Source organism: Callithrix jacchus, chromosome 8, assembly GCF_049354715.1.
Source record: "Callithrix jacchus isolate 240 chromosome 8, calJac240_pri, whole genome shotgun sequence".
In the NCBI taxonomy this organism is placed as follows: Eukaryota; Metazoa; Chordata; class Mammalia; order Primates; family Cebidae; genus Callithrix; species Callithrix jacchus.
In genome coordinates this window covers 137,980,756-138,008,235 of record NC_133509.1, presented here as the reverse complement: position 1 = coordinate 138,008,235, position 27,480 = coordinate 137,980,756, and the positions used below count along the sequence as shown (strand labels likewise).

The following is a 27,480-nucleotide window of genomic DNA, read 5'->3' as shown; positions in this document are numbered from 1 at the left end:
AGCCCCTCCCCTTCCTCCTAGGAGGAAGCCAGGCCAAGGACTCCTTCTCGTATTGGGCAGCTGGAGAAACCGAGGCCCGATTAGGTAGGTAGGTTTGGCTTCTGCAACTGTTCCATGGCCTGGCCCACTGTCCTCCTGAGAAGGGCCACGGGAGAGAAAGCAGGGCCTGTGGGGCAGCAGGACCCAACCCCTTCCCAAAGCTCAGTCCTCCTAAAACCCAGTCTCAACACATCTCTCCGGTAGTGATATAAAATGCCCACGTTCAGCTCTGGTTCCTTCTTCCTGGGAGCAGAACATGGGCGCTTCCCAGAGCCGGCATGATTTCCAGGAAAACAGCTGCAGAGCCGCAGTCCACGCAGGGTTCTCCCAATGACAGGGGCCAATCATGTGGGCTCTCTTGGGAAGCCCAGCAAGGCTTCATGGGGCAGTGTACAGTTTGACCTTTGAGAGGGGAGGGGAGGAAAGGGGAGGGAAGGGAAGGAGGGGAGGAGGGGGGGGAGGGGAGGGAAGCAGAGACGGGAGGGGAGGTGTTATCAGAGGGACTGTATCCAAGTCACAGGAAAAAGAATTTCAACCAAGAGCGTCTAAGGCAAAGTCAGAGACTGCAGCCAGTTTCAAAGCAGGAGGGAAAGTTTATTTAAAGGTTTTAGAGAAGGAGCCTGGGCAACATGGCAAACCCCACCTCTACCAAATAATAATGATAATAGGTTGGGCCGCTGCTCACACCTGTAATCCCAGGACTCTGGGAGGCCGAGGTGGGCAAATCACGAGGTCAGGAACTTGAGACTAGCCTGGCCAATATGGTGAAACCCCATCTCTACTAAAAACACAAAAATTAGCCAGGTGTAGTGGCACACACCTGTAGTCCCAGCTACCCAGGAGGCTGAGGCAGGAGAATCGCTTGAACCCGGGAGGCAGAGGTTGCAGTGAGCCGAGATCAGACCACTGCACTCCAGCCTGGGGGACAGAGCAAGATTCCACCTCAAAAAATAAATTTAAAAAGTATAATGACACAAAAATTAGCTGAGCGTGATGGTGGGCACCTGTGGTCCCAGCTACTCGGGAGGCTGAGGTGAGAAGATCACTTGAACCCAGGAGGTGGCGGAGGTTGCTGTGAGCCCAGGTCGTGCGAGCTGCACTCCAGCATGGGATACAGCACAAGACCCTATCTCAAAAAACAACAACAACAACAAAAAAAAAAACACTTTTAGGGCAGGAATGAAAGGAAGGAACTTGGGTGACTAGAGGGATTCCAGTGTGTGGGGTGACCGTGGACTTGGGGTTCGATACATTGACCTGCTTCCACTTCCAGGGGGATTGTGTTCCTCCTCCTGATTCTTCCCTTGGGCTGGGCTGTCCGCACGCCCCTCGGCCTGCCAGCACTTGTTGCCTCCATCTCCCTGTCACCTGTATCTGGCATTTCTCCCATGTTATCCCTCCCCAACCTCCTACATGGAGTAGGCACCCCATGCGCGGTGTGGTTACCGACGCAGTGCACGTGCTTATCTGAGGCACTCTTCTCTCACCTGGGAGTGTTTCTCCAGGAAGGTCATGAACCAGCTAAGCTCTGCCATTTTGCCTCTTGGTGCCCATGCTTGAGCTCACTCCCCGGACCCCTGAGATCTTATGGGGAAGTTGCCGATCACTAGGTTCACGTGCTTCTGTGTAGGAGAAATGCCTATGTTGGGAGGCTGCCTTTCCCTGGTGCTGGCTGCGACCAATTATTATTTTAGAAAGACAATGTAACAACTGCCTGACCATCCCCACCTGATGGCTGCACGACATTCCTAGGCGCTCTCTTGCCCTGCTCCTGTCTGTCTACTGTAACAGAGGCTGCTCAAAATCACCACAGGGCCTGCCACTGCCTCCAGCCCAGGTGTCCAGCCCACGTGCTGAGAGCCTCCTCCTTGCCAGCCGGCCAGGAGCTCTGACCTCCAGACCTTGGGGAAGGAGGGCATCCATGTGTGGGCTTGGGCGTGGAGACCACCTGGGCCCTGGCGCTCCATCACTGGCAGCTGTGTCTTTCCACATGTTGCTTGGGACAGTGCCATTTCCTGGAACCTCCTGGAGATGGCGCTGGCATGCTCAGAGGGTTGGCAGGGATGGCTTAAAGGAGGTAGTGCAGATAAATGACAATGAATGCCACAGGCAGGAGGATGCTCCCGGACAGGCAGGAGGATGCTCCCAGACAGGCAGGAGGATGCTCCCGGACAGCCAGGAGGATGCTCCCGGACAGGCAGGAGGATGCTCCCGGACAGGCAGGAGGATGCTCCCAGACAGGCAGGAGGATGCTCCCGGACAGCCAGGCCCTCCTCCAGCCGACTCTTGCATTTTCTTATGTAATGCTCCCAAGTTTACATAGGGAGACGGAACCCAGAGAGGTGGAGTAACTCACACAGCGTCACACAGCTAGGAAGGTGCAGAGCTGGGATTCCAGCCCATCAGTGTCTGAGTCCAGAGGCTGATTCGAAATGCCAGCCCTGAGTCCAGGGGAAGCAGAAACACCACGCACCACCATGCAGAGCCCAGCACACAGTGGGTACCCCATAAATGGCAGGACTTCTCATCATGAGGCAGGAGAACAGGGTCTGGAGGCAGGGAACCTCAGGCTATTTCACACCGACTTCCTAGACCTGTATTGAAAGGAAAACCCTCACTCTCCACACCTAAGTAACCACAGGACCGGACACTACTCCCTTTGCAAACCCCTCACCTTTTCCATTACTTTTCTTTTTCTTTGGACAGTGTCTCTCTGTCATCCAAGCTGGAGTGCAGTGGGGCAATCTCAGCTCACTGAAACCTCTGCCTCTTGGGTTCGAGTGATTCAGCTACCTCACCCTCCTGAGCAGCTGGGACTACAGGTGCGTGCCACCACGCCCAGCTAATTTTCGTATTTTTAGTAGAGATGGGTTTCACCATGTTGGCCAGGCTGGTCTGGAACTCCTGGCCTCAGGTGACCCACCTGCCTCAGCCTTCCAGAGTGCTGGGATTACGGGCGTGAGCCACCATGCCCAGCCTCCCTGAACTTTTCTGCATGATAGATGGGAAATTGGCTGTCTGCAACAAATCGGACTGTGATTGTCGGTCAAGTCTTTTCGTGCAACTCTGTAACGTCGCTCCAGCCTGTGAAAGGTTGCTGTCCACACCAATCAGACTGATTGCAGCCCAGTCTTCCTTCACATAGGAGAGTAACTGTAACTTCACCCTAACCTCTTTTTTTTTTTTTTTTTGAGACTGAATCTCAGGCTGGAGTGCAAATGCGCAATCTCGGTTCACTGCAACCTCTGCCTCCAGGGTTCAAGTGATTCTCCTGCCTCAGCATCCTGAGTAGCTGGAATTACAAGTGTCTGCCACCACAACCAGCTAATTTTTTTTTTGTAATTTTAGTAGAGACGTGGTTTCAGCATTTTGGCCAGGCTGGTCTTGAACTCCTGACCTCAGGTGATCCGCCCACCTGGGCCTCCCAAACTGCTGGGATCCACGCTTGGCCTCATCCTAGCCTCTGATTGGTTGCTTTTTACAACCAATCAGATGTTTGCACGGGAGTGTGACCTTTGTAACTTTGCTTTAGCCTCTGGTTGGCTGCCTTCTGCACATGAGGTGAGCGTGAAGTGGCCAATGGGAAACCTGTTGGGGTTATTTAGACCTCAGATTTGCACCCAGCTCTTGAGCCGCTGCTCCCACACTATGGCACACTGTGGAGTGCACTTTTTCAGTCAGTCCCTGCTTGTGTTCTTTTGTTGCTTCATTCTTTCTTTGCTTTGCTGGGTGTTTTGTCCAAGTCTTTGTTCAAAACGCCAAGAACCTAGACAACTTGCCGTCATGACCCTCTACTGGTGACAATGACAACTGTCTTTCCAAGATCCTGAGTCCATTATTTGCGGATTCTATCCATCTAAGAGCATTGAGTTCCTCATTTGATGTTTACAGGGATCAAGAACCACTGCCCAGGCCAGGCGCAGTGGCTCACGCCTGTAATCCCAGCACTTTGGGAGGCTGAGGCAGGAGAATCATTCGAGGTCAGGAGTTCCAGACCAACCTGACCAACATGGTGAAACCCCATCTCTACTAAAAATACGAAAACTGGCCGGGCGCGGTGGCTGAAACCTGTAATCCCAGCACTTTGGGAGGCCGAGGCGGGTGGATCACGAGGTCAAGAGATTGAGACCATCCTGGTCAACATGGTGAAACCCCGTCTCTACTAAAAATACAAAAAAATTAGCTGGGCATGGTGGCGCGTGCCTGTAATCCCAGCTACTCGGGAGGCTGAGGCAGGAGAATTGCCTGAACCCAGGAGGCGGAGGTTGCGGTGAGCCGAGATCACGCCATTGCACTCCAGCCTGGGTAACAAGAGCGAAACTCCGTCTCAAAAAAAATAAATAAATAAAAATAAAAATAAAAATACAAAAACAGCCAGGCGTGGTAACAGGTGCCTATAATCCCAGCTACTTGCTTAGAGAGGCTGAAGCAGGAGAATCACTTGAACCCGGGAGGTGAAGGTTGTAATGAGCACTGCAGTCTGGGCGACAGAGTGAGACTCCGTCTTAAAAAAAAAAAAAAAAGAATGACTGCCCTATCCTCCCAGCGACCTCCAGCAAAACAGGTTCGTCACCAATGCCCAGAACGTCACTATTCGTATAAATTCCTCGGGCAGGAATCACCTTCTACCAATTCCAGTGTCCTGCAAGTCACCTCAGTTCCTTCGGGGATGGGAGCAGGAGCACGGGCGACGAGGAGACGCTCTACCTCAGTTACTTCGGGGATGGGAGCAGGAGCACGGGCGACGAGGAGACGCTCTACCTCAGTTACTTCGGGGATGGGAGCAGGAGCACGGGCGGCGAGGAGACGCTCTACCTCAGTTACTTCGGGGATGGGAGCAGGAGCACGGGCGACGAGGAGACGCTCTACCTCAGACCCTTTGGTGTCGTTTAAATTCTGACCTGTGCAAATGCATTGCTACCCAAAACATTAGTAAGCATGTAACACATGTTTAAGGCTGCTAATACATGGGTGGGCACACGTGCAGACCGAAGTGAGGGTGTCCCTGGAGAGGCCCAGGAGAGGATGGACCGAGGGGTGGGTGTAACTTGTCCAAGTTTCACTTCCCTCCAAGCGTTTCACAAGAACAGGGTCCCAAGAGGCCAGGCTGAGATTCGGGTGGCTGTGGCCTGGGCGCTGTGGACCCGTCCTCTGCAGTGGCAGCCTCAGCAGAGCACAGAGGCCAGCAGGTGCCCACCGACTAGCTGTCCACATGGAAGGGCGGGGACAGGTAGTGCTGTGGGACAGCCCACTCCTGACTGCCCGCCCCGGGCCTCATGATGGACTGTGAGCTGCAGGAGCGGCCCCGGGGCTTCTTTGTGACAGCAAAGGAAGGAAGTGAGATTGGGGACGGGGTAGCCTTGGCTACTGCAGCCTGCTCTCCCAGTGCAGGCAGTGGGGGGGGGTCCTGCAGTCACTTTCTAGCTGCTGGGGGTGCTGCCCCCACGTACAGGGGCCTGCTGAGTACTGAACCCAGAAAGGAAGGGGCCAAGGTCACCAGGCAAGGAAGGAAGAGGGGACAGGCCTGTCTGTGCAAGCCTGGAGGGGACACATGAACCACCGCCCATAGCACGGCCGCTTGCCAGGACCACTGTGGACAGCTCACTGGCTCCCTACTGGACACTCCCTCCCACATTATAAACAAGACTGGGCCAGTCCCCCGCTAGAAGGGCCAGAGTAGAGACTGGAACGCAGGCCTGCGTGGCTCAGCCTGTGTGTCTCCCACGTGACACACTCAAGCAGGGGCCAGGCCCGGACGCCAGGAGACCAGGAGAGAGAGATGCCATGGAAGGCTGCCGGCCCCAGCCTGAGCTTTGGGGGGCTCTCCAGTCTCCTCTCACCCAAACACGCTGTCTGTGGGCCAGCAGGCATGCCTGTGCACAGACACACACACACACACACAGAGGCAGGTACACACGCATGCAGTAACATACACATACATATACACACGCACATGTGCGCACACATATGCACATGCATGCATAGACACATGAAAACACACGCTATACACATATGCACATACATATACATACACATACACACATATGCGTGCATATATGCAAACACACATGCACATACAGATATACACATGTACACACATACACACACACATACATGTGCACATGCACACACATATACACACAGTGGATCACCTCCGTAGACCACAGCGTGCGGGCCTGGGGTATGCGGGCCCCCTTTGTCTTCTCACTGCCCTCCCAGTTGGTGCCCAGAAGATTCTCAGAGCAGTCCCTGCCTCAATGACCCCAGGCTCAGGGACAGAGGCCAGAGGGACCCCCAGGACATGCAGGAGCCCCAGGCCATGGAGGCACTGGGGGAAGCCCAGCTGGCCCTGAAGACGGAGACCTGAGCCACGCAGCAGGGAACAGGTGGCAGGCAGAGGCTGGGGACCAGGGGCCGGCAGGCAGGGCCTGGGGAGAGCCTGAGGGAGGTAGGATGGCTCAGGCTGTCCAGCCAGATGACCTGCCAGTGAGAACCGCGGTAGCTCTCGGAAAGCACCTGCAGGCTTGGCCTGGACCACAGATGCCCCAGGAAGCACTTCAGGCTCTTTGCCGGGTCTCCTGGGCTCAGCCTCCACCCCCTGGGGCGGAAAGGCCAGTGGCCAGACCCCAGGACTGAGGCACCCAGGGTGCCTTGGTCTCGGCCCCCCTCTGTCCCCAGCCTCCCTGAGTGCACCCTCTAGGAGCTGCCACCCCAGCTCAGCCTGGCTGGCCTGGGAAGTCCCAGCCTGCAGTCCCCAGCCCCAGCCACCGCTGGGCTCAGGAGAACCCGCACACACGACGCACGCACAGCCTCCTGGCATGGAGATGCGAGGGCACATGGGCACACAGTTCCTACCAGGAAAACCGGGTCTTCCTGTCTCCGGGTGAGGGACCCTTAGGGTCTAAGCCAGGCCCCCTCCCTCGGCCACCAGCCACTCAGCCTTCGGCACCTCTTCCCAGCCTCCCTTGGGGCCTCCCAGTGACTGCACTCAACTCAGATGTTGCTCCAGCCTCAGCACCCACACCCGCCACCCCAACCCCAGGGCGCCCAGGGCCTTCTCAGCTTTTCCTTGCAACCCATGGCCTGGGAGGGCCTCTGGGAACATGGGGTCACAGGGATGCCAGGGCTCCGGCTCTATGGCTGACTTCACCCTCCCCAGCCTAGGAGGCACTGACAGCGCCCCCATTTCACAGCTGGAAAAAAACAAGGCACGGTGAGATAAAGGAATGTGGCTGCGTTCTCACAGGTGGGAAGTGGTAGAGCCAGGATGGAAGCCCCACAACCCTACAGCCCAGCCCCAGGACCCTCCAGCTCCAGCCCAGCGGCTCAGTGAGGAGCCTGGGACAGAAAGGTGGGGAAGGGGGTGGCAGGGGGTCCTAAGGGTGAACCTGACCAGGACCAGACCACGCCAACTCCTCCTCTCTCCCCTCCCATGCACCCTGCCTGGGACACTGATGGCCACCAGGTCAGGGGTGGGGTCAAGCAGGGGACAGACTGACCTGTCAGTCCTCTTGGGACCCTCCCCTGGGAAAATACATGCCCCTCTGGCCCCTGGCTGGGAGGATTCTGGGCATGAAGCAATGCCCACCTGTCCTCTGCCAGCCTCGGTCTTCCCATCAGGTACGGGAACCGCTTATCGGCACCAGCATCACACACCCGCCCCCATTACAGCCCTGGAGATGGGGAACCCCAGCCCTCCCACTTCCTCATTCCTGCCCCACCCACCCCACCCCACCAGGAAGTTCTGGATACTCCCTTTCCCTGGCCTGTGCCCGAGCACTTGCCCCCAGAAGAGACAGACAAGCCCTGGGCACTTGACCCCCACGCACCAGGTCCCAGCAAGACTAAGACCCCAGTCCCCAGCCCTAGCATGGGAACTGGAGCAGGGCTGCCTGGGGAACTGGCCCCTGGTTGTCCACAGTGCCACGAGGGGACTTGGAGGGAGCGGGGAGAGACACAGCCCTGCCTGCCTGGCACCACAGCCCTTCAAGCCCCCTACCCTGCCCTCAGGTGACCCAACTTTGTTGAGCTCTTGGAACCCTGGCCTGCCTGCTGTCACGGGCCGCCCCCCTCTCGCCAGGGTCAGGGTCTGGCCCAGAGACGCTAGGGGGGCCACTGCGGAGGGCTGTGAGGGGTATCTGTCGCCACCTGTCTCAGCTGCTCCCTGGAAATCTCCCCATCTCAACTTTCAACCTCCCCAGCAAACCTGGCTGCCAATGCAAATGGATTTCCCAGCAGCTCGGCCAATGCAAGCGGATTTCCCAGCAGCTCGGCCTCAGGTGGCAGCCAAGCTTCAGTGACAGGTTGTGGGAGAGAAGTGGAGATGTAGGCGCTGCTGGAGCTGGCCTGCATTGCTGACAGCTCAGCGTCGCCCCCATACACACTCCACGGGTGACACCCCCCTGCAGTAACTTGACAACTTTCACCGCTGGGAAGTCCCTCCCACATCTAACCCGAATTCTTCAAGCTGCAGAAGCAGCCTTAGCCTCTTTTCGTCCCCAGGAAGCCCCGAGCCTGCCTTGGCTGGGACAGAGCAGTACCCAGCCCTGCTGCGCGAGGCTGACCGAGTACCCAGGCAGTGGTGGAGGCAGCCACAGGTATGCGCCTGCCCCCTCTGGACCTGCCTCAGTCTCCCCATGGGTTCCACAGGCAGGAGAGGGCCACCCACCAAATGGTGTCACCAGAGAGCCTCTGGCCCAGCCCTTTGGCACACGGGGACCCAGGCCTCCCACTCCCTGCCCACTCCTTAGGGAGGCACCATCTTAATTCACATTTATTTTTTAAATAAATTCTCTGCTCTTCACTTTCAGACTGGAGGGTGAAGCTGGGCAGTGGGGCGGGAGGCCCTCCCTGCCGGGCAGCACTGAAGGGAGCTCTGCAACACAAAACACTCCCCCCATGCCTGAAATGCCTCCTGCACGGCTGCTCCTTCTGGCCTGGCAGCTGTGCTCAGCTGCTGACGACAAAAATTCCCTAACTGTGGTGTCAGAGTTGGGAGCAGGGCCGAGAGTGACGCCCTGGGCTTCTGGCTGACCCCCATGGACCACAGCTCCCCACCCATGGCCGCCCCCCTCCAGCCAGAGAGCACTAGACACAGGTGATCAGCACCACCATGGCACTGGGCACCTTGATCTCCTCGAAGAGCACACGGCCCCGGGGGGCCTCCGCACCCGCAGCCCCGGCCGCAGCTCTCAGCAGGTCTCGGGCGTGCTGCAAGAGATGCTGGTTCCGCCGGCGGCCCAGCCGGCGCAGCGCCAGAATGGCCTGTACGTGGTCCTGCCTGCAGAGACATGCGGGCGCTCACTGAGACCCACACCCCCGCAGCACCCCCAGCCCCAGGATGGGGGAAGCCATGGGCTTGGGAGTTAGTATGAGTCACCCTGCATTCCAGGAGTCAGTCAGGGTCAGACTGACTGAGGCCAGGAATTGCTGTGCTAGGGGAGGGGCGGAGCATGGGCCTGGGGGCACAGGAGAGCGGTTTGCAGATCGGGGAAGCAGCCCACACAGAGGTGCAGAGGCACAGCGGGAGACCCGGGGACAGGTGGAGAGGGAGGGAGGGGGTGATGCAGCTGCGGGTGACAGGGCCGGCAGTGGGGAGGGGGGATTGGAGGGGAACGCCCAGGGTGCTCTCTCTGAGCCATAGCCTGAAAGGCAGCCTGGCTGGGAACTAGGAATTCTCCCCCACCCCGTGGCAGGGTGGCCCAGAGAAGGGGCTGAACCAGGACCTTTCTGTGCACTGCACATCCCGGAATCTCCAAAAGAATGCAGAGATTCAAGCTGGGATTTCCAAGCGCTTGGATGACTCACCGTCCCCCCAGCACACCCCGGGATCAAAGCCTCCTTCCTCCTGGCCTGGTCTCAGAATCCCCTTGGTTTCAGAGAGGGCTTTCTCCCCAGGGGTTCGGGGTCCGCCTCCCTCCTCAGATTCTAGGACTGGAGGCGTGCCCTCCCCCAATGGGGCTGATGGAGGATGGCTGAGAACAGATTAGGAGAAGGGGTGCTCTCTGTTCCCCTCCAGCCTTGAAGGTCTGAGGGTCCAAGGCCCACGGCCAGCCTCTGGTCTTCAGGCTCCTGGGCAGTCAGGTCCAGGCCAGGGCCCCTCCAACACCGGCCCCCTTGGCCCTGAAGCCAGCGAAGCAGGTGGGGTTCACACCTGATGTCAGGATAGCTCCGGATGAGAGTCTCCAGGTGCCGCTGGATGTCATCTTTATAAGTCTCGCCCAGGATCTCGGCCACGCACTGGATGGCTTGGTCCAGCCACGTGGCCTCGGAACCCTGTGAGACAGAGCCGCCACCTGCCCCAGGAGCTCTCTTCCCGCCCCTGCTTCAACTCCTGCCAGGGTGTGAGGTCAGCCCTCCCACAACCACTCCGACTCCACTCGGCGCTGGGACTGCCTTCCCCAAACGATGGGAGCTGTGCCTAGAAACCGAGGGCTCCTGGGCCTCAGCATTCGTCTCCCCTCCAGTCCCATTCCCACAGGCATCTTCCTGCCTCTGCTCCGATAGGAAAACCGAGGCTGGCCTGGGAGTGCTCAGGCCAGCCAAGGGGTGTGCAGGGGCTCTGTGCCTCTGCTCTAGGGCTTTGGCCTGAATGGGGGACACCTGCCACAGGCCCTGCCGGTGACCGGGCTCCTGCAAACTGTGTGCAAATGTATGCAAAGTGACATCCTCCCACCTGGTCCCACCCCAACCCCACAGTCGCCCCAGTCCATGCTCCACCTGATCCAGAGTGGGGAGAACCGCCCTGCCAAAAGCCCTCTCGGTGCTGGGGCCCTAGTCACCGCCACCCCCTCCCTGCACAGAGGCAAACGCCCAGGGGCCCCTACCAGGCCCTGGAAGGTGTCACCGATGGCCTGGGCATCCAGACTCATCTTCTGGGAGCTGCGCATGCGCTCCATGCCCCGGAACCGCTCCCGCGGCCTCAGCGCCTGCGCCAGGTACTCTCGGACCACGAACCGGTGCGCCTCCTGCAGAGTCTCCTGGACGGCCCAGAGTCGTCAGGGTCAGGGTCAGGGTCAGGGTCAGCAGCCCCAACCCTGGGCACAGCCCTGCTGGGGCCCTCACCCTTGGGGTACCTGTGCCCGTGGCCGAGCCACATGCTGGAGATGAGCAGCAAAGACCACCACCTTGTCCATGAGGGGTTGCAGCCAGTCCCCTGCCAGCCAGCCCCTGGTCCACACGGCCCTGAAGAGTGGCTGGGGACAGAGCGGGTGGGAGTCTGCAAAGCACTCCCCCCACCCAACCCCTCCCTCGGAGCCCAGTGTGCACTCCTGACGCCTTCCCTCCTGGGCTGGGGCCATCCCCTCTCCTAGCCACAGGTGATGTCAGGAGCCCTTTCCCAGGATGCCTCTCCCAGGCCCCAAGCTCCAGGGGCAGGGTTTGACTTTGCCAGTCAGATCTGCTCAGGGTGTGCCCCGGGGACGCCTTGAGGGACTGGGTGAGGGGCCTAGGCCTGGATCCGGGGACCCACTATCCCATGCTTCGGGGTGACCACCAACAGCTGGAGACTGAAGTGAGAAGGCAGGCGTCGCCCAGTCGTCGTGCTCAGCTGGGACCTCCCCTGGGTTCCCTGCCCACTACCCTTCACACACACCCACGAGCTGGTCCCTGGAATAAGTGAATGCTGTGACCTGGGCCCCCAGGCTCTAGGATAGGGGTACCTGCTGGGCATGGACGGTGTGGAGGGAGGGCCTGTCACAGTCACCTGTAAGTCACGCTGCAGGCCACGAAGCAGGTGCTTCTGGAAGCTGCAGGTGGCCGCCGCCAGGGGCTTCTCCAGCTCCTCTTGGGTTCCTGGGTACCTGGAGAGAAGACTGGTCCTGGGGAGGGGCCAGGACCAGCGATGAGGTGGGCAAGGGAGGGCAGGCTGGGGAACAAGGCTAGGCACACAGCCGTGTCCGGTGAGGCCACTCCAGCTCCACTCACTTAGACTGGAATGTGAAGGGCAGCCTGTGGGAGCAGAGTCAAGTGAGGGACAGCACGGAAGCCCAGGGAGCCAGTCACTGAGGGCAGGTCAGCAGGTGGCTGGCCAATCCCCCTCTGGTGGCTTCTGGGACGGACTTTCCCTCCCTTTTGGTGATAAACAGTGTGGCAGAGTCACACCTTGAGCCTCATAACTGCTCCCCTGAAGATGACAATATCCGTATTTCACTGTTGAGGAAACTAAGGTACAGGCTATACCCAGTTCCACAGCCAGGGACACGGTAGGGCAGGCTGGAGTTCCATCAAGGGTTAGCCAGAAGCTGCCCGACTTACCAACGGGCAGAGAACGCTCCCTGGAGCTGAAACCCAGGGGCCCAGGGCCAAGGACAGGCCTGGCACAGATTAAGGACGAGAGAGTGCTAACGAAGCAGTGCTTCATGGTCACGCTTTGGATGTAGGCAGGCCTGGTTCAAGCCCCAGCTCCACCACTCACCAGCTGCATGACTGGGCAAGTGACGCCTCCTTTCCAGGCCTGTATACCCACCTGTGTGTGCTTGGGATGAGACTCGTCAGGCAAGGAAGGCACTTGCTCAGTGCCTGGCACTCACAGGTGCTACAAAGAGCCAGTGGGAGCTGAGTCCCCTCAGGCACAGAGTTCCACACTGCCCCAGGGGGCAGCTGCTCTGATCCTATTTGACAGGTGGCAAAAGAGGCACAGAAGGAAGTGGCTTGTCCCAGAACACACAGCCAGCAGGTGGCACAGCTGTTCTTTGAAATCAGATAAATGAGAAGTGAGCACTTGGGGCCACTAACATCTACAAACTTTAAAAAAAGGATGAACCAGGCAGGGTGGCCCAGCCTGTGCCCTCTGATGCTGGCCCCCCTCAGCACTGATGCATCTGCTGAGGCCTGGCCTGGAGCTGAGGGCACAGAAGGCTGCCAGCTGCTGCCAGCCCACAGGGAGGGCCTCCACCTACTGGGGGCACAGAGACCCAGACCCCACCCCAGCACAGCCCAGGGTTCAGGCTCAGGGACGCTTCCCAGAGGAGGAGGTGTCCCAAAAAGGAAGAAATGCTGTCTGGGATGAAGGGAGGGAAAATGGAGACCGAGGCAGCGGGCAGCGAGCTGGGACCCTCGGCCTCTGCTCCGCCTTGAAGAGCCGCCCACACTCCCCCAGGGCCTCCACTTGGATGGACACACACACACACACACACGCGCACACACCTCTCAGCTCTGACACACACACACACCTGAGACACACCCCTCAGCTCTGACACACGCACACACACATACACCACTCAGCTCTACCCCACACACATGCACACATACACACACACCTGAGACACACGCCCCTCAGCTCTGACACACACACCACTCAGCTCTCACACACACATACACACCGGAGACACATGGCCCTCAGGTCTGACACACACACACACACACCCCTCAGCTCCACCCCACACACATGCACACATACACACACACCTGAGACACATGCCCCTCAGCTCTGACACACACACCACTCAGCTCTCACACACACATACACACCGGAGACACATGGTCCTCAGGTCTGACACACACACACACACCACTCAGCTCCACCCCACACACATGCACACATACACACACACCTGAGACACACGCCCCTCAGCTCTGACATACACACCACTCAGCTCTCACACACACATACACACCGGAGACACATGGCCCTCAGGTCTGACACACACACACACAGACACACACACACCACTCAGCTCCACCCCACACACATGCACACATACACACACACCTGAGACACACGCCCCTCAGGTCTGACACACACACACACACACCACTCAGCTCCACCCCACACACATGCACACATACACACACACCTGAGACACACGCCCCTCAGCTCTGACACACACACACACACACCACTCAGCTCCACCCCACACACATGCACACATACACACACACCTGAGACACACGCCCCTCAGCTCTGACACACACACCACTCAGCTCTGACACACACATACACACCGGAGACACATGGCCCTCAGGTCTGACACACACACCACTCAGCTCTCACACACACATACACACCCGAGACACATGGCCCTCAGGTCTGACACACACACACACACACACACCACTCAGCTCCACCCCACACACATGCACACATACACACACACCTGAGACACACGCCCCTCAGCTCTGACACACACACACCCCAGAGACACATGCCCCTCAGCTCTGACACACACATACACACCAGAGACACATGGCCCTCAGGTCTGACACACACACACACACACCACTCAGCTCCACCCCACACACATGCACACACACACTTTTTAGCTCCGCCACACATACATGTACACCTCAGTTCTACACACGCACACACACACAGGCACACCCTCAGCTCCACTACACATGCTACACACACCCCTCAACTCTGCTACACACACATGCACACACCCGTCCACACCCCTCAGATCCACCAACACACGGACACACACACACTCCTCAGCTCTGCCCCCTCCACGCGCGCGCACTCCCCTCCATCCAGGTTCCCGGCGCTCGCGCGCCCCCTGCCGGCCGCACCGCGCCTGCGCAGAAGCGGCCGAGCCCTACCTGAGCTCCTCGCAGGCGTTGATGTAGGCGCCCAGGTGCGGGTCGCTCACCGCCTCCGACGCCAGAAAAGCCTTTTCAAACCTGGGGCAGGATACACAGAGCCCTTGGGGACCCTTCCTGGCTGCGCGATGACCCTGGGTCCACCCTCCCATCAGGTCCCCGCGCAGACCCCTCCCTCCCACCTGCAGAGCACACCTGGCCGCGTCGCTCCCCTACCGAGGATGAGTCCGCACCTGGGCACGAAGAGGCCGAGCGCCCGCGTGCAGATTCGCAAGGTGGTGGCCTCCAGCTCCGCGGAGATGGCGCCGGCCGCCTTCACGTGCTCGGCCACGAGCTGCGAGCGAAGTCCCGCACTAAGTGCGCGTCCCAGCCGCGGACTCCAGGCCGCAGTTCACCCTGTAGCTCCGCCACACCTTCAGCCAGCCCGGCTGTGTCGCTCAGTCGGAAAGCCCCGCAACCCGAGAGTCAACTCCCGCAAACCCCCGTCCAGCTGCCTCCCAGTCCCTAGACGTGCCCAGGGTCCCGATTTCCCCCCACGCGGGGCGTCAGGCTCCCATCTAACAGAAGGGTTGCTACAGGACTGGGTAGGATCGTTCTGGGTGTCCCCATCGTGTGCGTGAGGCTTGAACACGCGCCCCTTCCCAGCCCCTGCTCTGGGCCGCACCATGTGGACGTCCGTGGACAGCGGCGCCCGGTAGAGGCCCTGCAGCACCTCCGGGCCCTCGGCCGCCGCCCAGCGACTCTGCTCCAGCTGCAATATACGGTCGAAGCAGCTAGCGATCTTGGCCTGGGGGGAGAAGGGACCACCGCGGTGAGACCCTCCCGGACCCCGTCCCGCGCCGTCCGGGATGAGGGCCGCCCTGTATTGTCACAAGTCCGCGCTGGGGGCCGCAGGGTGAACCAGCGCCAGCTCTGGCAGCCCTGCGCCTGGGCGCCACACCTCCCGCCAGAACCTGCCCCCTCCAGCCTGGCCCGTCGGGACTGACCTCGAGGAAGCTAGTGTAGTCACTTTCCAGTCGGGCCCACACGTCCGGCGCCAGGAGCGGGGGCAGTGGCTCGGTGGGCAGCGCCAGGCCAGGGGTGCCCAGAAAGTCAGAACTGGAAGTCAGGGCAGGGGGCTGAGGGCGGGCGGCTCTGATGCTGCAGCCGCTGCCCCTCCTCTGGCCAGGCTCACAGTTTAATCCCTGAACCTGGGCATCTGTTCTCACACACGCGCACACACACACGGTGAGCACACGCACACACTGCGGGCACACACACACTGTGCACACACCCTGTGAGCGCACACCCCCTCCCCCTGGAAGCCTCTGACAGCTGTTCCTGCCCTCCTGCAGGACGCTGAAGGACCGTCACCCAGATGGCATTCCGCCCTCTCCTCAGACACAGCTCAGGGAACTGCCACCCTCAACCCACAGCAGGGGTGCCCACAGCCGGGAGGATGCGGGTCTGAGGCCACGCAACGTAAGGACCAATGTAAGGAGTGCGGGGCTTCAGGCAACCTCCCCACACCCCCCACCCCACACCCCATCCCCCACCCCCCACACCCCTCACCCCGCACCCCGCACCCCCCACCCCACACCGTGGGCGCTCCTGCTGCTGGGGCTGGGATCCGCTCCTTGGGGAAAGCAAGTTACCCTCATCCCACGCGCAGAGAGGGATGTGGCCATTCCCCGCGGGATGCACCCTGAACCCAGATGCCTGTCCAAAGGGAAAGCGCCGGTGAGCCCACGCCAAGCGCTGTGAGCCCGCAGGGGTTGAGTCTGCCCTAGAGAGGTGCCTGCCTTCCTTCCTTCCTTTCTTTCTTTCTTTCTTCCTTTCTTCTCTCTCTTTCTCTCTTTCTTTTTCTTTTTTTTTTTTTTTTTTGGAGTCTTGCTCTGTTGCCCAGGCTGGAGTGCAATGGCGAGATCTCAGCTTCCGGGTTCAATCAATTCTCCTGGCTCGCCCTCCCGAGTAGCTGGGATTACAGGCGCCCGCCACCACGCTCAGCTGATTTTTGTATTTTTATAGAAACGGGGTTTCACCATATTGGCCAGGCTGGTTTCAAACTTCTGACCTCTGGTGATCTGCCTGCCTCAGCCTCTCAAAGTGCTGGGATTATAGGTGTAAGCCACCGCGCCTGGCCAAGAGGTGCCCTTTTCCGATGCGCCCAAAGGCACCTGGTGAACCAGCACAGGCCTTGCTCCCGTGGGAACCTCCTCGCAGAAACTTTCCAAATTCTGGAACTGTGTATGGGTGACCCCTAGAAAACCTGGGGCAGCAGCACCCCACGGACTAACCCGGGAGGAAAGCATGTCGAAATCCTCAGCTCTCAGTCCTACCCCAGGGAGAGAACAGAGAGGAAAGGCTACGTCCTCCTCAAAGTGGGCGCCCCAAGGCCTGCGGGGGAAGCGGTCGTCCTCGCCTCTTGGTGCCCTGGCCGAGCCTCACCTGCCATACACGTTGGCCGCCCAATCCAGAAGGAGATAGAGCTGCTCGCAGCCGCGGGCATCGCGCGCGAGCTCCTGGAGGCGCTGGGCCACGGCGCCGTGGAAGGCACGCAGGTAGACCTCCCAGGCCGGGAAGCCAGCCGCCGAGTACGCGGGCTGCACCTCCTGCCACACCTTCTGCAGGTCGCGGCGAACCACGCCACCCAGATCGACCAGAAGCTGGGCCAGGCCCGACGCGCCCTCGGCCTCCCTGGTGCCCGACTGCCGCACGCGCTCCTGAGCGCTCCGCCTCACCGCTTCCTCCCAGTGCTGGCGCCAGCGGCGCGGCGTGCGCAGGAAGTCGCCGTCGTCTGGGGGCGCGGGGTGGGCCTCCTCCTCCGCGCGCACCACGTGGGCCAGCTCGGCCAGCGCGGCGGCGTCCACGCCGTCGGCGCCCAGCGTCTCGCGCACGATGGCCCCGATCTCAGCTGCCAGCCCGTCGTAATGCAGGCACACGTCCATGGCGCACCGCGCGAAGGCCGTGGGGTCCTGCTCAAAGGTGCGCGAGGCTTTCTCGGCCACCAGCCGAGTCTCCAAGTGCAGAAGCTGTTCCAAGGCCGCCAGCAGTTGACGTTCAGTAATGAGGTCTGCCACGGATTTGCCTTCTGCACTGGCAGGCAAGAAGAGGGGCGGTGAGAGGGGCCGCCGCAGCCCCCGACCTGGACCAAGACCTGCAGGGCATGGCTCCGTCTTTCGGGGCTGGACTGCCCGGCCTCTGCGCGATGCCCCAGCTCCGCAGAAGGCTCCAGGAACAGGCCGCACCTGCCAGGAGCCCTCCCTTAGAGCCACCTTTGAAAAGGCAGAACCTGGGACTCCAAGCCTGGCTGAACGGAGCCATTTATCAGCCCTACCTTCCGCCTGGCTCCCACGCCCGGCTGAGCCGGACTTGATAGCTTCATGCACAGCCTTGATTGCAGGTCTAATAAGGTCAGAGCTCAGGCAGGGCGTGTCCTGCCCATGTGCACTTTTACATTCCTGCTACTCCCGGCTCTCTTCCAGCCTCCACCCCACAGGAGCCCTCCACCTCTATGGTGGCCCCTCTTCCCACCCCAGTGTGTCCTCCTCTGGACAATCCCTGACCTTCCTCCTGGCACCTCTGCCAGCCTTGCACCCTCTGCAACCCTGTGATCAGCTGTGCACATGGCCCTAGTTTGACCCAGAGCCGGCGGTGAAAGACCATGGAGAGGCTGGGGATCTCGGCCGTGCAGACCTGGGTTCAAGTCCCATTCTCCATGCTGTGAGAATTGAGGCAAGTCACCGCACCTCTCTGAGCCTCGCTTTTCCCATCTGCCCAATGGTGGGGGCTCCCATTGCAGGGGTGCTGTAAAAATGTCAAGTGCACTTGTCCAGCTGGGCATGGTAGCTCATGCCTGCAAGCCTGGCACCTTAGGAGGCCAAAGCAGGAGGACTGGGTGAGCTCAGGAGTTAGAGGCCAGCCTGGGCAACACAGCAAGAACGCTATCTCTACAAAAATAATACAAATACATTAAAAAAATTAGCCGGGTGCAGTGGCTCATGCCTGTAGTCCCAACTACTTGAGAGGCTGAGGCAGGAGGATTCCTTGAGCCCAGGAGGCCAAGGTCGCAGTGAGCTGTGATTGCACCACTGCACTCCAGCCTGGGTGACAGAGTGAAACCCTGTCTCAAATAAATAAATAAATAAGTGCCTGTGTCTGGGCCAGGGTTTGGGGCGCTAGGGAGGAGAGCCTTTCCAGAAGCCTCAGCTCAGCGGCCCCGACCTCTGGCCAGTTTCCTTACATGCTTAGTGTTTCTGAGGCCCTTCCTTACCTGTCTCGGGTTTCAGTTCCTCAGACGCTGCCCCAGGAGATGCCTGCTGGCTGACAGCATTCATGACCTCCGAGGGGACCTCAGGAGTGGCCCGGGAATGGCCGGCAGCTGGGCCCTCGTCCAGGGCTCGCCGGAGGGACCGGAACAGGGAGCAGGAGCTTTGCCTTAGCAGACCCGCATTCTCCTTGGAGACCTGGGTGGAAGCCCGCTGGCTGGCCCAGGAGAACGCCTGCTTCAGGGTGCCCAGGCCCAGCCTTGTGCCATCCACGCGGTGGCCACTGGGCTCTTTCCTGCTGCCTGTTTGCCGGGAGCTGTGAGCTGGAGTCTGCGGCTCCTCAGCCTCCTTGGGGCTCTGCAGTTCCGGCCCAGGAGTCTCTGTCCGCGGTGAGGACATCTTGGCAGCAGGAGAGCTGGGGGCAAGAAGGAGGCTCAGCAGGCCTGGAGGCGCAGCTCAGGAGCAGCCGTAGGGAACTGGGAACTGTGTGCAGCCCTCAAGCCCTGGCCACACCCAGGGGCTTGGTCAGGGGAGGCTCCCCAGAGGAGGCAGTCCTCAGGCCACCAGAAGGAAGCGTCACCGGCATCACCAGGCCACTCTCTCAGCGATAGCCCTCAGTGTGCCAGGCCACAGCTGGGCATGGAGATACACACAGCTGCTGCCATCAGGAGCCTTCCCTGAGACCGTCCCCAAAAAGCGTCTCCCCAGGTGCACAGGGCCAGGCGGGACTCTCCCGTTAGAATTGGAGGAGGGAGTCGATGGGGCACAGTCTAGGCCACAGCTCACAGCACCGAGGGCAGGACCAGCAGCCACGTCTAGGCCTTCCCGGATCCCTGACCCCCTCCCTCAACCGCCACCAGCCCCTTCACTGCCCTCCAGGTCATCATCAGCCCAAAAGACCTTTATTACTTTGGCTCAAAGGGGAGGGCAGGGATCCCCATGGGAGCCTACTCCCTGCCCCGGGTGTCACAGAGCCTGCAGAGCTGGTGTGGGGCCTGAGGGCACTGGCCGAGGCCACCCTGAGGCTTATCATGGCCGTGCAGCTGCAGGGGCAGCAGCAGGAGGAGCTTCGGGTCTATATTTAACTGGGGACTGAGGGGGTTCTCAACGCTGTTTCCCACACATTGCCTCTCCCCCTCCCCCCCCCCCACCGCAGTGTGCTCTGGCTCCTCCCAGACACAGGGAATGGGGGGATCCCAGGGGCATGGGGGTGCTGAGCCTCGACTGCTCCTGCTCCCCCACGGCCTCAGCACCTGGCCTGCCAGGCTCCGCCCACACCCCCTTCCAGCCTTGGGAGCTGTGCTTGCTTTCCTGGCTTTAGGCTGGGAGAGAGGAGGGGCCTCCCGCCCACCCCACTGTGGAAGCTGGGCCATGGGCAGGCGAGGGCATTAGGCCAGCAAAGTCTCACTTTCCCCTGGGAGAAACTGGGGCCAAAGAAGGGCTGGACCTGCCCCTAGCCCAGCCCCAGAGCCCCCCAACCCAGGTGCCAGGACCAAAGCCCCAACCAGACCCAGCACCCAACGAACCGCTGGGTGACATCGGACAGGAAGTGTGCCTTCCCAGGCCCCAGTTTGCCAGGGTGGAAGGACACCAAGGTGGGCAGGACCCAGACCCCACTCATCCTCACCCTCACCCTCCAGCAAGGTGCCTACCTACCTTCCTTGAGGTCCCACAGAGGCCCAAGGTGGCAGTGACAGCCCGGTGGTTGACAGACTTTAACAGCCCTGCCCTGGCCACAGGTCAGCGACTCCCCCCAGTGCCAGGGTTCAGAGACCCTGCCTGATTCAGACGTGACCCACACACTTCGGGGTGCCGTCTGTCCCAGCCTCCACTCTCCCCTCTCTCCCTGGTGCCCTCCATGCTTGGCATGGGGGCTGGTGCCCAGCAGGGCAGGGTTTCATGAAAAGAACCATTCAGCACACATCTCATTCTCCGCTGTCAAGGGGGTGGGGTCCGGGGTGTGGGGCAAGGGGGAACCAGGCTCTGCCTTCCTGTTTGGGACAGCTCACAGTTAGTAAGCACCTACTGTGTGCCCAGCTTGAGGCCTGACATAGATAAGCTTCTGTGACAACAAAGATGGGCAGTGTCATTTGCCCATTTCACAGATGAGGAACCTGAAGCTCACACTACAGCTCAGAGCCGGGAGCAGAGGTGGGACCGGTCATGTCTCCACCCCCAGGGAGTCAGAGCTGCCACCCAGAAGCCCCTCCTCCCAGCTGAGACCCCCAGGGTGTCAGCAGGTCCCACAGTGGGGTCGGATGTGGAGGTCCTCTCCCAGGAGGCCTTGAGGAAGGCCAGGTAAGGAGGGGCAGCTATACTGGTGAATCTCTTAGGAGTTTACACAGGTAGAGGCTTGAGAGCCGCTCAGCCTGTCCCAAAACAGAGCTGCACTGGAGGGCCATCAAGGTCCCCAGATAGCGCCTCAGCCTCCAGCATGCCACCTTCCACCCTGCAGCTCCTGACAGCGTCCCACGCCATTCTCGACCTTCCCAAAGCAGAAGTCCAGCCAGGTCACCCCCATGCTTTAAACCCCTCCGTGGTTCCCACCTGCCCAAGCCCCACAGCGGGCATCCATCTTGGAGCCAGCTTCCTCCACCTCCACCTCCCGCTGACCATGCCTCAGCAACTTCCCCCGGGGTTCACCGACGACCTGCACCCCACCTAGACTCCTCTCTGTCCTCCCAGCTGCACGCCCAGCCTCAGGCTTCCCCTCCAGCTGCTCCCCATACTGGCCTTCCCCTGTTTGTTCTTCACATCTGACCTGGGTTTCAGGACGTTGGGTACAGATGCCTGGCACCACCCACTTCACCATCTGTCTGCTCAGTGGGCACTCGACGCTGTCCCTGTGGTGACATAGCCCCTGCCCTGGCAGCCTCTATCTATCTACCCCTATCACCGCAGAGCACAGCCTAGAAAGGGGGACATGGATGTCAGGGTCCCCCCGCCTCCCTGGGCTGGCGCCTGCAGGCTGAGACCTGTAGGCCCCTCTCCACTCCCCGCTCCACCTCCCAAGGCTTGGCCTGTCCCTGTCCCTATGCCTGCCTCTCCACAACCCATGGACTCTCTCTCTGGGTCTCTCTGTCCCAGTGCCCAGAAGGCCCAGGGGGCCCGGCTCCTGTGCTGCTGCTCCCTGACTGCAAGGCCCTGGAGACCGAGCCCCGGCCTGAGCCCCAGGTCCTACTCTCCCCAAGTCAGGCTAACACACCCTTTGTGGGCCCAGCAGCAGGGGCAGGAAGCCAGCCAGAGACATAGTCACTGAGAGCTGCCACCCTGGGCCACCCTAGCCGCGACCGAGAAGTCAAGTCTGGACTTCCCACCCCACCTGCCCCAGCCTCGGCTTCTCCCCCCTTTCCCCTAGACCTTCTCTCCTGCAGCTGCTCCTCGAACTCCCGGCCATGCCTCAGAGCTCACCACTCCCCAGCCTCCCACCTACACTGGGACTGGCCATCACTTCACTCCTCAATGCTCAAAAGGAGCCCCTGAGGTGACTGCCTATACTGCACCATGGGCCCAAGCCCACCTGGTCCCCTCTCACGTCCCCACCTGTTGCCACCTCCCCTGATCACAGCCTCCGAGCTGCTCGCCTTCCCAGGCGCCCTCAATGCCACCTCCTGGGATCAGTCATAAGAATCTTGCCAAAATGTAAACCTCCTTTGTTTATTGTTTTTAAGAGACAAGGTCTCGCTGTGTCACTTCACCCACTGCTGGAGTGCAGGGGTGCGATCACAGCTCACCGCAGCCTCGAACTCCTGGACTCAAGCAGTGCTTCCACCTCAGGCTCCCAGGTAGCTGGGACTACAGGTGCACAAATCCATGCATGGCTAATGTTTTTATTTTTTTGTAGAAACAGGGTCTCACTATGTTGCCCAGGCTGCTCTCAAACTCCTAGCCTCAAGTGATCCTCCTGCCTGAGCCTCCCAAAGTGCTGGGATTACAGGACTGAGCCACCGTGCCTGGCCCTATAAACCGCCTTTGAAAACTTTCCTTGCAAGCTTTTCTTTTCCTTCCAGCCCCTCAAAATAAGGAAAATGACGAGGAGGTGCGTTCTCACCACTCCTGCTCCTCAGCATTTGCCGGGAAGAACTAGTTAAGGCAATAAGGAAAGAAAAATAAACACTGGGAAGGAGCAGATTAAACTGTCATTATTCAGAGGTGACATGATTACTGACTTAGAAAATCTGAGATTAAAAGTTATGGGAGCTCATAGAAAGGCCTAGTGAGTTGTGTGCGTTGATGATGTGAATAGAGCCCACACCTTTCCACACCCTAGCACGGCCTGTGAGAGCCGCTTACAACACTTCACTTCACGGAGCAACGGAGCCTAAGCCCCCGAGCCGCTGTCGCCCTCGGAAGAAGCACAGCGCCCTCCTTAGCTTGGCATTCAAGGCCTATTCTAATAACCCGTCTGGCTCCAGTCCCGACTCACTCCTCCACTCTGATCACTCCGAAGTACCCACCTCTCCTCCACCCCTTTGCACTGTCCTTTCTGCCTAAATGTCAGCTTACGGAAAGCTCCGCAGAAATGGCTCCTCCCCTGATAAGCCTTCCCTGACCAGCTGAGCCCCTACCATAGTCGGCCCCTCCTGCTCCGGGCCTGGGCACACCTGCCTTGACTTGAGTTACCAAGCCTGGAGGCCAGGAGGGCCCCAGGCAGGGGGTGGGCCTGACTCAGCCAGTCTCAGGGGAAACCAGGAAAGCAAACCTGGCCCCTGCACACGAGTGCTCCGCTTTCACACAGCTGAGTGTGGGCCTGAGAGTGTCTCCCGTGTGTGTGACTGCCCCAGAGTGTGCCCTAGCGGGGCTGGGTCTGCGCCTGCCTGTCTGTGCTTCCCGCCTGGGTGTGTCCGCCTGTGTCGGGGGTGTGTGTGTGTCACCTGTGTGTCGGGTGTGAGTGTGTGTGTGTGTGTCCTCTGTGATTTGTGCTGCCGCTCTGGCCTGGGCAGCCTGGGCTCAGAGTGAGGCCCTTGCCTGGAAGGCCACATGCAGAGCCAGAATGGTCCTCAGGCCTGAGAGTCGCCCCGCCCGCCCACAGCACTCCATGCCCTCCTGCTCCACCTTCCCGGAACATACCTGCTGAGCACGCAGCCTCGGCCCAGGAAGAATGCAGCCACCTGAGAAGGTGGCCCGTGGGGCCTTCAGAGTCGGGCCCTGGCCATGGGGCCTCCGGAGCAGCTGGACTGAGTGACTAACAGCTGGGACTTCCCAGCCATGGTCAGCGCCTGCCAGGCCCACCCGGCCCCACCCACAGCCTGCCCTCCACAGACACCCCTACTTTCACTTTCAGGGAAGTTCCCACTTCCCTTTCACTCCATCTTTCCACTCCAGGTAACACAGGGCTCAGGCCAAGGGTCAGAGGACAAGGGAGGGGAGGGCTGCGGAGGACGCACTCAGGGGCTCAAGCGGCAGGGGGTGGACGCCACCTGGGACCTCAAAACACCGCCAGCCCCTCCTTTGCTCAGAGGCCAGGAGAAGCAGGCACTGGCCTGGGGGGACGCTCGGCCCACAGTGCCTGAGCCCAGAAGGACCCCCCACCTCCAGGGCAGAGGCTCTAGCAGCAGGCCAGCCCACTGAGTTCATCCTGCACCCCCATCAGGGAAGCTCATGTTGAGAGCCACGCGCCGTTCCCTGGGGCTTCAGGAGCTGGAGTAATGGACAGAGCCCTGGGGGACAGACAGGGCACACTCAGGAGTGAGGAGGGACAGCATCCTGGGCAGGGGCAAAGGTGTGGAGGCGGGGCCCACTCCCCACACAGGAGTCCGGCGTGCAAGCCGCTGTGGGGGGGACCACTGACACTTCCCAGAAGAGGCAGCCTCACCCCTGCACAGGGGGATTCCGCAGCTGGCGTCTTAGGAAAGAGCTCAGGGAAAATCCAAGGAGAACAGATCCGGACCTGTCCCAACCTGGGCCGGGGCCACCAGGGTGTGTGACAGGGCCGCTGCAGGGCGCTAAGGTGGGCAGAAAAAGTCTCCTGCACCAGCAGCGTCCAGCTGAGGGCAGGGGTGGCCCCGTGCTCTAGCGTCCTAGGGCTGAGGGCAGAGACGGCCCCGTGCACCCAGCGTCCTAGGGCTCAGGGCAGGGGCGGCCCCATGCACCCAGCATCCTAGGGCTCAGGGCAGGGATGGCGCAGTGCACCCAGCATCCTAGGGCTGCCACAGCAGGACCAGGGACTGAGCCTCAGTGACACATTTATTCTCCCCCAGTTCTGGAAGCCCCGGTTCTGCAGCAAGGCTTCTGCGGGCTGGCTTCTCCCGGGGCTCTCTTCTGGGCTGTAGATGAAGCCCTCTTCTTCCCAGTCTTCACAGGGTCTTCCCTCTTGGTGTCTGTGTCCATATTTCCTCTTCATATGGGTAAGGCTCCACCCTAGTGACTTAATTTCAACTTGTTACCTTTTTAAAGTAATAAGCATTTTTATAAGGAATTTTCCAAATAAGGTCACATTCTCAGGTTGGGACTTGAACATATAAAAATTTTTTTTTTTTGAGACAGAATCTGTCACCCAGGCTGAAGTGCGGTGGTGCAATCTTGGCTCACTGCAACCTCCGCCTCCTGGGTTCAAGTCATTCTCCTGCCTCAGGCTCCCAAGTAGCTGGGACTCTACAGGCACCCGTGACCATGCCCGGCTAATTTTTTTTTTTTTTTTTTTTTTTAGACCTAGTCACTCTGTCACCAGGGCTGGAGTGCAGTGGCATGATCTCAGCTCACTGCAACCTCCGCCTCCCAGGTTCAAGCCATTCTCCTGCGTCAGCCTCCCAAGTAGCTGGGATTACAGGCGTCCACCACTAATCCCAGCTAGTTTTTGTATTTTTAGTAGAGACATGCTTCACCATGTTGGTCAGGCTGGTCTCAAACTCCCGACCTCAGGTAATCCGCCCACCTCAGCCTCCCAAAGTGCTTGGATTACAGGGGCAAGCCACCGTGCCCGGCCCGACATATGAATTTTGTGGGGGAAGAACAGCCCATAACAGACTGGAAGGTGCCTGAGATGCTGCAGCAGCATCTGCAGAGGGCTCAAATTAGACTCAAAGATGCCAGCACCTCCTCCAGGAAGCCCTCCAATTAACCACGTGAGTCACTACCCCCTGAGCCCTGGGTTCCCTCTGTGAAGTGGGGTGCTAATAGTCCCAGTTCAAGCCCGAGAGACGCCCAGCAGCCCGTAGGCACTCCCAACCCAGTCCCACCTGCTGGCTTGAGTCTCACCCCACCTGTCTCCAACAGGCAGAGATGAGGGGTGACAGGGAATACTCGTAACTGAACAGAGACAGCTGGGCCAAGGTGGACGGCTGGGGGGCTCAGTGGCCTGCTCACCACCACACAGCTGGCCAGAGAGGCCAGGACTGCGCCTGAGGCCTCTGGCTCTATGGACTGGGTCTTCCCATGGAGCCAGGCCCTGGGGGACTGAAGACTTCCCGGTCTGATTCTCCCACCCTCCAGCTCACAGGGCATGTTGGGGTTCCAGGACCTCCAATTACCAGTCACTTCAATACATAAGGGCTTGAAAATCTGGTGGGGCCAGGGCCTGGGGGCTGCTCCTGGACATCCCCTCAACCTCCATCTGCACCCCACGGCCACCTGAGCCTGTGCCCACTTTTCAGCTAAGGTTGCAATGTTTTTTTCATTCTATGTCCATGTTTTTCCCCAAATTTCTCAGTAAAATCCCTTTGGAAAAGCCCCAGCCTTGTCTCAGAGAAGCCTGGGGCACAGGGTTGACGCAGGGTCAGGAGAAGGCAGGGCGGGGGCCATTAGGAGCGGGAGGCCTAGCCAGGGACACCGAGCAGAGGTCAAGCCCAGCTCCCCACGATCTTGGAGGGTGCTTCGATCTCTGAGCCTCAGTTTACTCCTCCAGAAAATGGGATTGTCGTCGGGATCAAGTGGGTTCGCCTTGGCTGAGGACCTGGCTCCCAGGTAGGGAAGGCCAGGGAACAAGCCCCCCACCACCAGAAGCCTGCATGACCTGGGGGTCGCTGGGAGGCCAGGCTGTCCCACCCCGGATGCAGAGGCCAGAGGCGGCGGCTTCCACCCTCACTGCTGCCGGGCCCAGCGCGAAGCTCAGCGTGAGAGCCAGAGGCCCGGGCTCCCTCCCTGCCTTGACGAGGCTGCCGGCCGCGCACAGCAGGCCACTCTGCCCCAATCGCGTATTGCAGGGTTGAGGTGGGAGCCGGGCGGTGGCCCCAGCCCCCCGCCGGGCGTCCCCAGGTCGCCGGGTGCCGGGGGCGTGGCGTGGGCGGGGCCTCGCTGACACCGCCCTGCCGTCTCCGCCCACGGGCTCTGGGCGTGGCTGGGCGGTCCCGGCACCTGCTGGCGGTGGAGGGCGGGCGGGTGGAGCAGCGCCCCGCGGACGGGCCTCCCCAACCCCGGCTCCAGGGTACGCAGGGTCCTGGGACCTGCGGTGGGGTTCGCCTCCGCCCGAAGGCAGCCCTGCTGGACGGGGCGTGGTGGACTCCTCCCGAGCTCGGCCGCTCCGCGGTGTGGGTCCGGGGCAGCCGGGTTGAGACGGGTGTCAAAATTCTCGCCCAGGAGCGGAGTGGTGGGAATCAAATCTCAGTAAATGGCCTCGTCGCCCACCCACGTGCCGGCCTCCTGCACCCCACACCCCGCGTGTCCGCAACGCTTCCTGCGAAATGTCTGTTCCCATTCACAGAACTACCCCATGTCCCCG

The 27,480-nt window shown here is 60.3% G+C and overlaps 1 protein-coding gene across 6 annotated transcripts; it reads right to left on the bottom strand.

Moving 5' to 3' along the window:
- Positions 1-609: 609 nt before the first annotated feature.
- On the bottom strand, positions 610-19,329 carry EXOC3L4 (exocyst complex component 3 like 4). 6 transcript variants are annotated; one of them, XM_054240388.2, is made up of 12 exons: positions 18,830-19,329; positions 17,005-17,647; positions 15,564-15,675; positions 15,242-15,364; positions 14,811-14,911; positions 14,578-14,658; positions 11,744-11,858; positions 11,115-11,234; positions 10,866-11,018; positions 10,193-10,314; positions 9,847-10,013; positions 610-9,319 (listed from the first exon to the last, which is right to left on the bottom strand). In XM_054240388.2, exons 1-12 carry the CDS (start codon positions 19,221-19,223, stop codon positions 9,231-9,233), a joined length of 2,220 nt encoding a protein of 739 aa, XP_054096363.2. In that variant the 5' UTR covers positions 19,224-19,329; the 3' UTR covers positions 610-9,230. The 6 variants fall into 6 exon arrangements, 4 of the variants coding, with proteins under 4 accessions (XP_054096363.2, XP_054096365.2, XP_035117493.2 ...); XM_054240390.2 differs by having other exon boundaries at positions 11,744-11,840; XM_035261602.3 differs by lacking the exon at positions 9,847-10,013.
- Between the last annotated feature and the right edge of the window lie 8,151 nt (positions 19,330-27,480).